General features: G+C 47.0%; 1 protein-coding gene across 18 annotated transcripts in view; it reads right to left on the minus strand.

The window, feature by feature from the left end:
• Positions 1-350: 350 nt before the first annotated feature.
• Positions 351-16,183, minus strand: part of nfixb (nuclear factor I/Xb) — a 115,222-nt gene continuing 99,389 nt past the window's right edge. For 11 of the 18 annotated variants that reach the window (XM_035180039.2, XM_035180032.2, XM_035180029.2 and 8 more), the window contains 5 exons: positions 12,357-12,485; positions 7,700-7,875; positions 6,167-6,314; positions 3,891-3,982; positions 351-1,267 (listed from right to left, as the gene is read on the minus strand). In XM_035180039.2, coding sequence (XP_035035930.1) covers positions 1,253-1,267; positions 3,891-3,982; positions 6,167-6,314; positions 7,700-7,875; positions 12,357-12,485 — 560 coding nt within the window. In that variant the 3' untranslated portion in view covers positions 351-1,252. Of the gene's footprint in view, positions 1,268-3,890; positions 3,983-6,166; positions 6,315-7,699; positions 7,960-12,356; positions 12,486-16,183 lie in introns of all 18 variants that reach the window. The other 7 variants (XM_035180045.2, XM_035180041.2, XM_035180043.2 and 4 more) reach the window with 4 other exon arrangements.

Genomic DNA, 16,183 nt, shown 5'->3' on the forward strand with positions numbered 1-16,183 from the left:
TCTGCATTACAAGAGGGCAAAGGGGGTGGGGTGGGGGGGGGGGGGAATCATAGCTGCTGTCTAAAGTCCGTCGGTAATGATGCACACACACACACACACACACACACCGGTTCTCAGCACTGTGTGTGTGTGTGTTGCTTTTATTTTTGGGATATCTAATCAAATAGGTAGAGAGAGTTCACCGGGATTTACTATATGTTGCATATAGAAAGAAAATATGATAACACAACACCACCACCTCTAAATACTACGATCTAAAAGGTGAGACTGGGCAACTGTGTGTGTGTGTGTGTGTGTGTGTGTTTTCCATTGTACATGCATGCTGTGGTCATGGCACAGATTGTTGTGTGTGTGTGTGTGTGTGTGTGTTGTGCGGGGACATGTGAGAATGAGCGGAGGCCAGTGATTTGTCGAACTGATCGATGGGGTCGAGGACACGTGAAGGCGTCTTGTACCTTTTCCTCTTTAAAACTCTTGACAGGCAAGTCTGGTTTACCTCCCATGCCTTGTAGGTAAATAGTGCACATCGTTAAGATTAGTGTTAATTGATTCGGCTTCTTGTAGTGCAACCCTTAAATCAAGAAATGTTTTGGCATGGTCTCTCTCTAGTTAGTAGTAAACAGGGGCTTTATAGAGTCAATGGTCGTTCAGAGAGAGAGAGAGAGAGAGAGAGAGAGAAAGAGAGTTAATTGGATTTTCTTTTGGGTGACGACAGGAGCTCGGACCTAATCGTCTTTTTCTTTGACCGGGCTGTAGATTCACGGTGGGCGGAGCTTTGAGGGTTAAAATGCTGCATCTGGAAAGTCTTGATTTAGTTGGACAGTGGATTTTTCTTCGTTACACGAAACGTCCTCACGAAGACGCAGAAGAAGACGTTTTCTTCCTCCTGCGTTGTGCTGGTTCGGTGGTTGTTTGCTTTTTCGTTTTCAGGAGAGACGCCTGCTTGTTGTCGTTGTTGTGCCCCTCACTACTTCCTGCGTCCTGGCATCCCCTTGTCCATCCATTCATCTTTCCATCTTTCCGTCGTTGCTCAGAACAGGTCCTCCCTCTGACTGGGTGAATGAGTCCAGAGTTCCTCTGCTGCATGTTCCTGTGTGGTTTGATTTAGAATCAGGTGAGACGTACTGTCAGGGCCGGTCGGGCGGGCGGTGGGTGGGTTGGAGGACAATTATCATCCTGCGGGTTGTTTCTCTGTTTGCTTTTTCCGATTGTAAAGAAAGAATACTAGTTGCTGGTTTGTGCACAGATCTTGTCAGAGGAACCAAGACTGAAAAAGAAAACAGAAAATGTCCATTAGTGTCAAAACCAGTGAATATGGTAGCGGAGAAGACAAAACATCTTTTAACTGAACCACTGGAGACAAAGGGACAGACAGAGCAAAGCTTGGACGGACATGAAACTGTTGAATTAGTTAATAAGATGCGTCACTTCGTCAGGATCGTTGGAAACAAGGAGAGAAATCTGTGAACCTGGAAGCTCCCGTTAGATGGAGGATAGGTACAGAGTCATCAATACATGTATCACACATACATGTATTGTAGAATGACAACTGTGTATAACACTTATCAGCAGTAAAAAATATATACATATCATAGTAAATGAAATAAATATGAACAAAAATCAACCTCGGTTTCTTTATCAACCTTAGGGTCTTTGATTAAAAAGTAAAGAGGACGTAAAAGCTGCGTTGTTCATATGAGAATCTGGAGAAAGTCAAATGAAACTCCTCTTGTTCTGTGAGGTTTCTTGTTATTTCCTTGAATATGACCTTTTGTCCTTCAGACGTTTCTTGAACCCAGTGAGGGTCAGAACAGTCGTCTGGGCCGTCGCCGTCCATTCTGCCTGTTTTTGGACTGAACTAGCGAACGTCCTGGATTTGGACGGGCAGCGAGCGGCTGCTAATGGCCGAGCGGCAGCAGGCGGATAGCCGTCTGGCGCCCGCCGTCACTTGTGCCGCCCTCACGTCGGGTTCCTCCCGCTCAGCGTGAGCAGGGAGCACGGGCGGGTCACCGGCGCTGCTGCCGGCCGCCGCGCTCGGCCTGCAGGCTCTGGCACCGCCGGCCCATGTGCCAACATTCTAGGAGTCGAGCCTTGGAAACTACTCGGCGCCTCCGGGGACGCAGCCTTTTGTTTTGTTTGACTCGATCAGGTCACATGAATCCCCCCCCCCCTCCTGCCTCCTGCCCTCCTCAGCTCCCCTGCTCCCCCGGGCACTGTCCCAGCAGGCCGAGGGCATTGTAACTTCTCCCTTCTTGGTTACTCTCCTCTGTGTACACACACACACACACACACACACACACAATCCATCTATCTCCCGTGAACACCCCCTCTAAACCCTTGGCAGCAGACAGTGACGGCCTCTTTTCTTTCCTTCCCTCGACCCCCTCCTCTCGAGCAAACCCCTTCTCAAATTCAAGATCAACTGGCTATGACATCATGTCTGGTTGCCGGGGGTGACGAGACGGCTGAGACGTGACTTCTATAAGGTCCGAAACTCTGACGCTCCCCTGTCTCCCCCTGTTCCCCCTGTCTCCCCCATGTTCCCCCCCCACCACCCGTCTCTGTACCCTCTGTATCTCGTTTCCCTTTCTGCTCTGCTTGCATTGCCCCACATTGACCACTTGAGGGCACATGGAGTCCACCGTTGTCATGGCGAGAAGTTCTCGGCCCGTCCCGCCATCGCCTTCTTCTCACTTCTGACATGTTCTTTGTTTAGTGATCCATCTTTTCTTTTAGTAGATCATTAATCTCTAGTGTCTTATTCTGACGGGCACATGCGAACAATTAGTGCCGTGTGTTTGGAAAAGTAAAACCGCACATCAGACATTAAGTCCAACCGGGAACTGAACATCAATAAGAAAAGCGCACGAAGACACGCTACACGGCCAAACGTACGTAGATACCTCCGTACATATGCTTGTATTTACGTCTGGAGCGGGGCTGATTTCTGAGGCCTGGGTGGGGCCACTCAGTTCCAGTGAGGGCAAATCATAATGCTGCAGCGTGTAATGATATTTTAGACGATGTAGTGTTTCCTGTTTCAACATGACAACTCTCCTGCGGGGAAAGAACCAGGTCCATTAAGAAACGATTCTCCCAATTTGGTGTGAAAGCATTTGAGAGGCCTTCACCGTCGTCTTAAATTACCCAGAATCCTCAGGGCCCAGCGACGTGTTTAACGTTCACCTATAGATGTTCTGTCCACGTACGTTTGAGCAAGCTGTGTATAAAGTATCGGGGTAAACAAAAAAAACGTTGGTAGGTTGCAGGGAATAAAGAGTATAATGAGCATCAGGAGCGAGGGGAAATGGAAAGGGAGGAGAAGCGAGAGAACGGAGGGCAGAGAAACAAGGGAGGGGATCAGCCGAGCAGCTTCAGATGGTTTCCATGTGTCGAGGAGCTGAGCGGAGCTGAGCTGGCTCCAGGCGGGTGTGGTTGGACACTAATGAGAAAAGTACTGGTGGTAATGGAGGAGGCATATGAACGAGGCGCAGAGCGGTGAAAGGGAAGGAACGGAGAAGGTGAAGGAAGGAGAAAGTAAAAGGCGGAGAGGAGGGCAAAAAGAGTTAGAAAGTGGGAAAGGAAAGGCAGCAAGGAGAGGGAGCGAGGAAAGGCGGCGAGGGAGAAGCCTTGTGGCCTGAAGGGTCGGCTCCATATGTGCCAGATAAACAGTTGAGCACAAATGGTAAACCACACACATACAGTAAAATACAGATGTAGAAATGCACTGTGGGATAGAACGAGAGGAGCGGGGGAGGGAAACCAGCAGCAGGTTTCAGGGGGGGAGGGAATAAGAACGGTTTTGGAGAACTTCCACACAGTTAATACGTTTCCTGAGATTGAGCAGCAGTCAAAACGTTTGCACAGAGACGCACGAACCGAACTCGTACCTGCGTCTGCTGCGGGATGTTCAGAAAGTTGTTGTCCCGTGATCCGATGCCGACAAACCTGTTGGGAGCTGTGGCGCCTGACGTGGAGTATGCTACGGAAACAGAAAGAGGACAAAACAGACGTCAGCGCACACGGACACAATCACTACTGCAAGATCCTGAAGAATCTTAAAGAAAGAGACGTCGGGAAATACACGTGCACTTATTCACTTTCTTGCCAAGAGTAGGATGAGAAGACGGATGTTTCATCTACACGACTACGTTTCCGTTTGAAAACATATCAACTCTGATTCAGATTCACCTGGTGTCCACACTAAACTGTCTATATCATCTATATCTATCTGTATCTATCTGTATCTCATCACTAAAGCACAAGCGTAAAAACAAAAAGACGAGCCGAGAAATAGTACGACACATAAAAACCCCAAATAACTACAAAGTGCAGTTTTTACAGATATTAGTTTTGTATGAATTGAAAACACAAGATACCACGTGTTAGCTGGTTAGTTAGTTCATCTGTAAATATAGATATAGAAATATATAACATAGATAACAACAACACATGTCTTCTTCCTCTTTCTGTCCAGAAATGAAAACCCAAATTATCTTGCATAGGAACGCCGCCATCTTGCACTCCCTCGACCAATCACGAGTCAGTCTCAGCTGTCAATCATGACGTTTCCCCTCGTTTTTATATCATCACATAACTAATTACAACTAAACTTATGAAACACTTGAACAAACATCAGTGTGAACGACCTAAAACTGACTTCTTAGTCTGGTCCATGTCAGATCCACTAACATGGAGGACGCAGGGTTGATCACATATACAGCAGCCAGCCACCAGAGGGCGATCAAGAAGCTTTGGCTTCATTTTTAGGGAGCAGTCATGTCGTCCATCTTTATTTACAGACTATGGTGCTGGCAGGTTTTGCTTCTCCCCCTGAATGCTGTCTTTATGCTAAGCTAAGCTAAGCTAAGCTAAGCTAAGCTAAGCTAATCAGCTGCTGGCTGCAGCAACATGCGAGTGGCATCAATCTTCTCATCAAACTTTGGGGAAGAAAGTGAACGAGTGTATTCCCATAAATGTTGAACTACAGTTTTAACATTTATACAGTTAACCCACAGAATCATTATAGATGAATGATGAGTAAATATGGATTTTAGGTCATCAGAACTCTGAAGTTTGCCAAAGTCTGGGAAGCAAACAAAGTTCTCCCTGAGCGATTAAGCACCGTCGATAAACTCAGTTGGAAGAGACTGAGCACATGACATGGAGTTTCAGTCAGGGACATTTAAAACCCACTGGCATCAAAGTCTCTGACAAATTTAGGGCAGTTTGAGGAAGGCACCCTACGGACTCCAGAGCTTGAATCTGGGATTCAGGATGCAGAGTGCAGACTTGTGCACATGTAAGGAAAAGGGAGAGAGGACAAGAAGAGGAGCGAGACAGACAGAGAGCGAGAGAACTGGGAGATTCATGAGTGTGGACGACCAATATACTGCATATATTTATATTTATGTGTTTCTGAGGACTGGAATAACATACATAAGACATAGAAGACTCTGAGACGCTGACTGGGGGGTAAAACAAAAACACTAAATTTGGACGAAAGCTAAAGACAGAAAAGTGCTCCATCCAGTGCCCCTCCTCTCACAGGTGAGGAAGACAGATGTGTGGTGGGAAAGCCCCGCGGGCGGACTGCTATCACTCCTTCACCTTAAACACACACAACCCTGGACTGCTCGACAAACGTCTAACTAAAAAAATCCCACCAAGACGTTAAAATCAGCTCAATCAGTGTCCCAGTTTATGCTCGAATGTTTTTGGAGTCCATGTAAATCAACTGCCCTAAATTTGTGCCTCTTCACGTGTCAGAATAAATTAATAATCAAAGTCTTCTCAGGGTTTTTCCGCAGGATTTGCTGATAAGTCGAGCAGGAGAGACGAGAGGAGGATCTGGAGAAGAACTGGGGCGGTGGTGCACCTTCCACTCGATGGGGCCTAATACAGAACCCTGATGAGCACCACAGACGTCCTTTACGACAAATATTGCTCACCGAACCTCTACTCTACTGAGCTCCACTGTTTATTCTGCTCTGGCTTCCATGGCCTTCCCAGGGTTAAGGGGGGGTGGGATGTTGGATGCACAGGAACAGTGATGGCACGAAGTCGGAGGAAGAACAATGGCAGGGGTCTCTTTTCTTTGGGATGTTCAGATTTTTGTTTTGCTGTTGGTTTAGTTTTGACAACGGTCTCTTGCGGGGTCACTTACACGGAGATGCGGGCGAGGAGAGTCCGCCGTCAGGGGGCGTGCTGTTGGGTTTAGAGTCGGGCATGGGGAGGGGCACTGGGCGGGCCACTGGGGGAGGTGGAGGCAGCAAGAAGGAGCCTGGCATTTTGCTCTGGCCGCTCCCGTTTGGCTGCAGACAATACAAATAGGGTCAGGAGGGCGACATGCGACAATCCGCAGACACGGGAATGAAAAAAAGAGGACGTAGCTCGGGAGGCCGAGTCCAAAAAAATATCCATGACGGAAGGGGGGGATGGTGGGAGAGGAGGTGGTGGGAAACAACAACCAAAAGGAATGATACATGTGGACGGCATCTTTTATGGAGGTGTGAAAAATAATAATCACCACAGGCACTGATAGGAGTGGGAGCTGAAGGTGAGAGGTTCCACGAGGGTGGTCCGTGGTGGGTGGAGGAGGAGGAGTGGAGGAGAGGAGTGAGCAAATTATTTTGACGGGGGGTTTCGTCCGGAGGATGGCAAGAAATCAAAAACCATGGGAGAATACTCGTCTACACAAGCACAACACCACCAACGATAGCAGCACCAAACAACCAAACTCCAAACTCAAATCAGCTAGAAGATGGAGGACAGAGACACGATGACACAACACAGGGCGGGAATGCGTTGACTGAAAGTGCGCCGTGACTGATTCACGCTCGTGCTCATGGTTGTAACCGGAGGGGGACGGGTGGAGCAAAGGGAACAGTTAAAAAAAAAAAGGGGGGGGGGGGAACATCAGGGTCTGAAACAGCAAAATGACACAGACAAGACAATACACAGATTTGTCGACCAGCTGCATTAACACACGCCTGCTGTGTTCACTTGTGTTGCTCCTGTAACGCTGTTGTGTATTCGTGTATATTGTAGTTGCATATACACAGAACAATACGCTTTAGCTATGCACTGTTCTTTAACCCATTTAGACCTGAAGCAACATCTGCGTGTATACACCTTTAAGGCCGGGTGCGAGTTGATGAGTTACATCGTGATTCGCTGTAATACTTGCAGGACAGGCGAAATGCATTATGGGAAATGTTGTTTGTTTGTTCTCAGCTCCCGGAGCGAAGAGGAGGAAGAAGAAGAGAGGATCCTGGCGAGTTTTCCGTCTTTGTTGGTTTTTAAAGAATATTAATTTTAAGGAAAAGTCAACGATTTCAGACGAAAGACAAATATTTGTCTCTTTCTGCTTCAGAGGCTGAGACGTTAAAGTTTTTGTAAATGTTTGCTCCTCAGGTATTAAGTGACTTATTAGGTCTTAATGGGTTAAACCAATGCTGCTCACATTACAATTACAGTAAAAGTAAAATATCTCGTGTAATAAATTCAGTGGTATTTTAATTTCAACATCAGTCGGCGTTTCTTTGCTTCTGTACACATCCTGTTCTTCTATAAGTTGTCTGTCAGTATGTTTTATTCAAGCTACTCACTGTTATAAGCTTCATTTGTTGTCATGACGTCGATAAAGAAAGAAATTTAAAAATAAAAAGCCTTCCTCCTCCCCGGCGGCGAGGCTTACCTGTCCAGCGGCCTGCCCCGAACCATCAGCACAGACAAACTGCACAAACTCCTTCAGGGGGTCCTGTCCAGGGTGGTGGTGGTAGCGGATGGTCGGGTGGGTGAAGTAGGGGCTAGACTGCTGGATGATGGAGGGAGACGGGAAGTGCAGGGCCGAGGCCGACGCACGGGGACTCCCTGCAAACAGAGACACGGACGTCAGAGCAGCACACGGAGGGAAACCACTCCGAGAGCGAGAGGAAGTCGCGTCACATTGATTCCCTGCAGATGGACGAGATGCACGAGGTCTCTAATGAGTGACGGCAAGAACAACAACATCACAACTGGAAACGATAAAGTTCAAATCTGGAACATGAAAGGAAACGCTGTTGTTTCCAAGAAAAGCAGATTTTGAGTTAATAGCTATTATGGAGCATTTGCTCATAATGTTTTATGATCAGGCCAGTAAATCTATGCAGCTTCACAGGGGCGGGGGGGGACATTTACACACATTGCCTTCATATGAGCACACTTACACAATATAACAAGCAGTCAGACTTACACACAGACACACACCTGAGAGGGAACAGATTCAGCAGATAGAGGTGTGAGATCCAGAGAGGTGGTAGAAAGAAAGAGATGATTGAACGTCTTGAACGATTTGATGCTGCTCGCTGTTCTGAGGATGTGATTCATGATTCATGATTCACGTTCACGACGTTTGGCAGTGAAGCTGTTTCTGATTCTGTTTCTATGACAGAAACAGAATCTGTACAATCACATTGTCAGTCTGAGTTAATGTTTTTCTGTTATTGGGCCTGAAAGCCTCACATCTGCTCGTGTGTGTGTGTGTGTGTGTGTGTGTGTTTTTGTGCGACAGGATTCTGACACTAATTACTTGAGAATAAAACATTTGTTTTTTTATTTTTTAGCACAGATGAAAAACCAAACCAAACCAAACATGGCTGCATATGAGAGAAGCTCGTCCACTAGCGGGAAGGTCGATGGTCCGAAGTGGAGAAGATACTGAACCTCAAAATGAACGCTGAATATGATTCTGTATGAATGATGTGTAAATACGTGAATGTGACTTGTACTGAGAGGAGCCGCTAAATAAAACAGTCCAGACCTGAAGTATTTGAACAGTTACACACATTATTTGTTCATTTTTATTTCATTTGAATATTTCAATTTCTTTTGTCTCCTCATTTTAATTAAATTCTTTATTTTTCCTCATTTTTGATAAAAAAAAAATTCTTCTTCTTCGTCTTTGTATCATTTGTGATTTTGACCGTGAACCGACACTTGGACGTGTATGAGAATGACAGTGAAACACTCGGAGTGAGGTTTACATCAGTATTGACAGAACTGTGAGGGAGATATAACAATATATATATACGTTATGTGTGTATATATATATGTTGTGTGTAGAAGAACAGAGTTGTGTAACAGTCTGAGTACTTGTGTCCGGACTGGATGTGTGAGAGGAGCAGTTGGTCGAGCCTCCAACACAAAGCCCACTCTGTTCGACCTGTATCCATCACTAAATGTCCTTGATTTGTATTAGAAGCCTGTTCTCCTCTTGTGCCAGTTTGACACCCCCCCCCACCGAACCCCCCCCACCCCACCCATCCCGTCCCATCGAGGCCCCCCAGCTGCCCGCGTTGAGCTGCCAACACTCTTTGGTGCTCGCATCTCACACATTGTGCGTTTGTGTAAGTGAGTGTGTGTACTTCACGAAGAGTGCCAACCCCACTGCATCCCCCACCCCAGACAGGGGCCTATGCCTCAGAGCCCAGCGACACCTTGCTCCCATGCCAGGCTGCCTGCTCCCCCAGTGGAGCGTCTCCCTGCTCCTATAGTCTAATCGCATTAGAGACTGGGTGGAGGCCAAAGGTGTGTGGGGGGTGGATCGGGGGTGGGATGGGGTCGGGTGGTGGTGGTGGTGGTGGTGGCGGAGGGGGAGCCGGGATCAGAGGGAATTCCTACACCCTCTTCCTTCACTCCTCTTCCTCTTCGGTCCCCAACCGAAACATCGACACCAGCTCTTATCACCAGAAGTTCCCTTCACATCTGCGTCGGCGTCGTCTACGTGTGTTTCTCTTCTTTCCTTCATGAAATATTTGTATTATTTTTGGTTTCACGTCCGTAGAAACGTCATCAACGAGCCAACTCCCTCACGGTGAATCCTCCGGAGGATCTCCTGCAGATTAGGAGTTTTTAAAAAGGGAGAAAGTCTGGAGCCGCTCACTTGACATTTGTGTTCTCAGCCCGTCCGGACAATGTCAGGAGATTATCCCAAAGATGCAGCTGATTTCAAACTGGATGTAATTGGTGATACAACTGCAGTAAATCATCTGTATTACTGAACCGTCAGTGATTCAGTCTCTTCGGTCAAGTTCACATTTGCACCACTGAAGAGACAAATTCACCAAAACCACCTCGCTCGCCGCGGACAAGCGCCAACACGTTCCTTCATCCCTCGTCTCCTAAACCCTAAATCCCCTCGGATCTCGTCTTCCACGCAGAACAACAACAACGCTGACGATGTGGTGAGCACTTTCACGCCAGCGCGGGAGCATGCACGCTCTTAGGGTTTGTGTAAAAAGAAACAAATCACAGGCATATAAATCACAACTGCAGGCCACAGTGAGGATGGGATATGCTGTGTGTGTGTCTGTGTGTGTGTGAGAGTGTGTGTGTGTGTGTGTGTGGAGGTTTGCTGCAGCTACAGGATCAGGGTCTTGTCAACAACCATGGAGGAGGGTTTAATGACACGGCGGTCAACCTCATAGCTTCACATCTGCTCGGTGGCTGAAAAGGCGTTTGATGTAGCCTGACTACAGAACTAAAGCACATGGGGCAATTATCTCCAGTGAACTCCTTTACTGGGTGAATTCACAAACGTGCGCGATAAAAGAAAAAGGAGACAAAAAGAAAAGGGGGCATCTCTCTCGCGATCTGCGCTGCGGTGATAAAATTAAGAGCGTGGCGATTAAACGCCGGAGGCCCTGCGGTCGCGTTTGATATCTGATGTTATCACGAGCTGCCAGTTTTTTTCTCGGCCTTGTGGAGGATCAGCTGGTTTCGAGCCCGAAACGCGTTCGCCCACGTAGACGGAGGAAATCTGAGTTCCCACAATATTTAAAAAAGAGACGGAACACGAAAGTTGGAATAAGGGAGTAAAAGAAATAAAGGAATGGAAAGACCCACAGATGGATCAGCCTGCCTGGGGGGTCCGGGGCTCTGGGGCCATTAACCCCCCCAAGGAAATATGTATTCACTATGTTTTTCTGGAATAATACTGTTTATTATTTTTAATGGATATTTATATGTCTGGATATGATATGCAACATTTCAGCACATGATCAGATTCACTTTGAAGGGACAGATGGAGGTCTCGTCACTCTTCACGTCTCAGACGATGGAAACAGTTTGTGTTTGGCTCTGAAGTCTGTGGAAACGTGTTGGAAGGGACTAATGAAACAAAATGCATTGTGGGAAATGTAGGATCAGGGACTTTTGGAGCTTCAACCATTCTGAGAGCTGGAGGTCAGAGTGTGTCGCAATTTACACGTTTGGTTTTGACCTTTTTGTCCTTGAGGCTCATGTATTTACTTCAGTCTAAATTTCCACCCTGTAAACCAGGGGCGTTGGGGGTTTGAAAGTTATTAACACTTCAAGAACTATGAATGAATCTATTTTCTTTTCTTTTATCACAGGTTCATTATTTTCACGTAAGTGTTTTTTTAAAGAAACTGTGGACGAGTGCACGTAACAAACACACATGAAGCACTGTGACTCACTCACACACACACACACACACACTCACACACACACACACACACACTCACACACACACACACACACACACACACACACACACACACACACACACACACGCTCACACTCACACACACACACACACCCCTCAGGGACTGCAACTACAAAAAGCATAATTTTACACTATTGTATTGTAAATATGCCTCATTCTAGTATCTGTATATTCTTATTAATGTTAATCTGATGTTAGTTTATGTTAATGTCAAATCTTCTTGCTGCTGTTATTGTTGTTACTGTTTTTAACTGTTTCTCTTTACATGCTTTACAGTCTATACATATATATATAATGACTGTATAGATAAGCCTCCTAAATTTCATTGTACATGAGAATAATGAAAATGAAGATCTTTGAATCTTTGAAAAATCTGCTGATGTGGATCAGGGAACTCTTCTTCCTGAAACAGACACTTTAAATCACGTTGAGCTGCGTCAGGAGTAAATGAGTCAATAACACTGAGATTCAAACAGTTTTCATACAGAACAAAATGCCACAGTAAGAGGAAGCGTAGCCGTGCGGCCCCCCCGACACGTTGTTCCACTGTAGGAACCACTGTGACCAGCAGCCATCCACCAACAGGCTCAGAAACATCACCACCACCCAGACTCCAGCAGCGGCTCCACCTCAGAGGTCAGAGGTCAGAGCACACTACTACACATCTACCCATCGACCACGCTCATCTCCCAAAGACAACGCTCCCACGTCTGAACCACGGGGAGGAGGAGGGGGAGGGTGGGGGGCCGTGAAGAAGTGAGGGAGGTTCGGGGAGAGGAGGGGGAGAGGAGAGGGTGGGGGGCGATTCGGGGTGGGGGGTGTTCTGGAGCTGGGTTGGTCTCACCTGGTCTCACTCCCGCCAGCATTGGCAGTGGGTGGTGGGTGAACGCCATGCGGGGGGACCTCGTCTGGGAGGACAGGGCGCTGAAATCGAATTTCCCCGGCTTCTTAAGAGAACCAGGCGATGACAGTCCTGGCAAAGAGGGGATCAACAGAATGGCAGAACAGAGACGAGGTTTTAATCAAACATGGCTGCGTTTCTTACTTCGACTATACTCAAAAGAGAAAAACTTATCAAAAGAACTCTTTAAATTGGACGAATCAAAATGGTTATGATTGACTGAAATCAATGGATTGATCGATTGATTGATTCATTGATTTGTTTGATTGGTTTAACATACAGATGGGTTCTCACACTGTCTGTCTCTACGTTCTCGTTCAGTGAGCGGGCCGGCCGGCAGACTGGGGGTGGGGGTGGGTTGGGGTCCGGTGAGAGGCCACGTTTTGAAGGAGCAGGGGCTCAGAGTGAGGGGGGTGACGGGAGACAGGTGGAAGGGGTCGGGGGGGTCGGGAGGCTAGGGGCAGTAAGGAGAGAGGAGAGCTGGGAAATGCGACGGCGGCACAGCTACAGCCGCCAGCGACACAAACCACTGGAGATCAATTCAAACTGATCCCAGGACCATCGGAGCCTCGTGCAGCTCCACAGAGCGACAGTCAGCAACCGACCGACCAATCACTGCGCTCGTCTGTAGCACAAATCAAATCCTGCACGTCCTCAGATCTGGACGGTGCGAGCGCTGCGGCTGCATATCACTGCAGAGGAGCACGCCAAAACCACACTGCACATCAATAGATCCTCTGATGTAGAGCCCTTCTGCGTAGCTGTCAGGTATTTTATGTTACTGCCTTAAGGCATATAGTATTTCATAAAAGAACACACACACACACACTCTCACACACACTCAGTCACAAGCTGTTCAGGCTGAGCGGCGAGCACCGGGCAAACCGCCAGTGAAGACAGGATGGGAGAGCGGCAGAGAGATGGAAGGAGTGAAGCAGGAGAGGAGTGGTGACGGCATGGCCGACACACATAGACAAACGTATTAAAGTGTCCCCCTCTGTCTATAAATGTCGAGCGAGGCCGGAGGACTGCAGGAAGCTTCCCTCGGTTTGGTGAAGACGGGCACGCTAACTACAGGCCCGGCTCACCAGCGACCAGAAACATGGCCAAAAGTGTGAGAGCTGCAGATAAAAGAGGTTCGAGCCTGTGATCGAGGCCTCGTGCGGCCGGCGCCGAGGGAGTTTATTTTGATGTATGGTGATCCAGAGGCACATGTTCTGACTTTCAGGGTTTAAGGAGCTGCACCAAACGGTAAATTCGACCTCTGCAGAGAACCGCGACGTGGAACATGAGCTGAAGTAAAAAGTGTGGAAAGAACAATCCATAAAACAGAGAACGATATAGAAAAGTACATCAGCGCAGACCTCATTACTTCCTCTGTGGAACATACCGAGCTCGCGTTTGCTGCAGATTCGGTTGAAAGAGTAAAGTGATAAACAACGTTGGCAGGAGAAAGTCCCATAAACTACTAAACAACACAATATTCACACGAATAAAACAAACACACTCAAATAAAGACGTGGGTAATTTCGACATGGCCCAAAGAGATGTGGAAATAGATTTTATGAGCTGAGCATATAAAGTCTAACAGAGCAGATTTCTGAAAAGCTTTCTCTTTAATGCTACACTGGGAAATGTTTTATCGCTATTTACCCACAATGCTCAGAGGCAGCATGGGCGCAGCTGTGTCTGTGTGGGCGCCGACAAGTATAGAATAGGGTGGGCGTGGGCACGTATGCTCAGATCACGTGCCTGCACATGCAGGTGGGCGGAGCGGAGACACTAAACAGGACGAGATGATGCTATTCACTGAGGGAATTATGGGTAAATAAATAATAAATCTAAAGCAAACATTGTTTACAACCAAGGAGGCCAATTAGGCAGAGAGAGAAACTCATGCGAGAGCCGGTACATGAGGTTCTGGTTGCAGTGAATCTAACTTTCTCCCAGAGATCAAGAGAAAACAAAAGGGAGTTGAAATATACGTTTTATGTTTTTTTTATATTTGCTGCAGAGAAAATCCCCCGGGGCGAATCTGTGGGTGACAGAGCTGCAGGTCGCTGGTAATCAGAGTCAAAAGCCCAGTAAAAAAAAAAAAATAATAAAAACAAAGTGGAGTGGAGAACAGCTGAACACTCTAAAAACAAAAAAGCGTTCGTAAAAAGTTACAAGATGATAAAAAGTATAAGAGCGTTTGCTCCAGTCAGCAGAACATTAGCAGCGTAGGCTCGTCATCCATCTGGCTCCGATATCTCACTTCCAACGTCGCTCGTTTATCACGAGCGACTTCCTTTACTGTGTAGGTGCTGTGTGTCCTCACCGAGACAATCCTGGATCTCAGATAACCCGACATTTGTTAAAGTCGAATTGCACAACTCAATTTAACATGACACGAACTCTGGGGAATATCTGCTCATGTGGGTTCGGAACTTTCTCCGGAGTTTGTCTTTCACATAATGAAGAACACAGCAGGCCGGATCACGTGTGTTTCACTGTCGTCTTCTACGTGCGCGGCAACGTGTTCTCATCCTGAGATATTTGCATCTGTCGTCAACTCGCCCACTCGCTGTTAGTGGAGGGGACATGAACCAAGCCAAGAATAAACAATATGAGACTGTTTCTGTCACTGTAGGTAGTTCTCATCACACTGGTGCATGTTCGAGGGATAACTCTTCCAATAAGTTACATCCACGTTGGCTTCATTTCCGGAGGAAGAGGAGACGAGTCGTCCGTCCTTGGTACGGTCTTTGTCTACGATGCTTGGATGTGTTCTTTATGAATGGTCTGTATTTATAAAGCATCGATCACACACTGTCGACGCAGACATCAGGAGCAATTCACGATTCTGTATCTTCCACCTGCGTAACGGGGGAGACTGGGATCGAACCGCCGACCTTCTGGTTAGAGGACAACCCGCTCCACATTACAAATTGCACTGCACTGCATTGCAACCACAGCCCTCCTGTATGTTGTGAGTCCTCCAGCTTTATAGAAGTGGAACATGATATTACATTTAATACTAATGTAGCAAATTGAGGTTATTCCTGAATTAATATGTTGTATTAATATATTAGTGTGGATGTAAAACACACATATATTTATATATAGTGAAGTATTGCCCCTGAAATGTGGTTTCGTAGCATTTAGTGGAATTATTTTAGTCGTATTTTAGTATATTTTGGTGCCATTTAACCATTTGTGGCTCCTCTACAGTCGCACATGAGCTGCTGATGGAGTCAGAGCAACATCCATGATTTCAACATTTGGATTCATGTCTCCAGCTCCACTGTGGGACGTGTGGGGACGACTGGGAACCACCACATCCCAACTTCAATCATAAACAGCTTAGAACAGCCTTAAATTATACATATTGTTTTTAGTCTCTGTGATATTTCCCTAATTAGTTCGTATCTCGCTGAAATATCTGCTGGTGACGAGCAGCAAATGAGGCCCAGATGCCCAATGAAAGCTTTGTCTGATAAAGCAAACAGAAGTTACTCTGATCTCTCGCTTAATCTGTGTGTGTGTGTGTGGGGGTGTGTGTGTGTGTGTGTGTGTGTGTGTGTGTGTGTGGGGGGGGGGTGTGTGTGTGTGTGTGTGTGTGCAGACTCACTCACCCACACACACACACACACACACTTGCTTGTTCTACATTATTTCTGTGTCCTGGCACTGTATGAGCAGACTGGCAGCCAATTGCTCCCATGACCCTCTAGTCTTGCCACACTAACAAGCTGGCGACCACACAACCCCCCTCTCCCCGCTAGTGC

This window comes from Hippoglossus stenolepis, chromosome 16, assembly GCF_022539355.2.
Source record: "Hippoglossus stenolepis isolate QCI-W04-F060 chromosome 16, HSTE1.2, whole genome shotgun sequence".
Lineage (NCBI taxonomy): Eukaryota > Metazoa > Chordata > Actinopteri > Pleuronectiformes > Pleuronectidae > Hippoglossus > Hippoglossus stenolepis.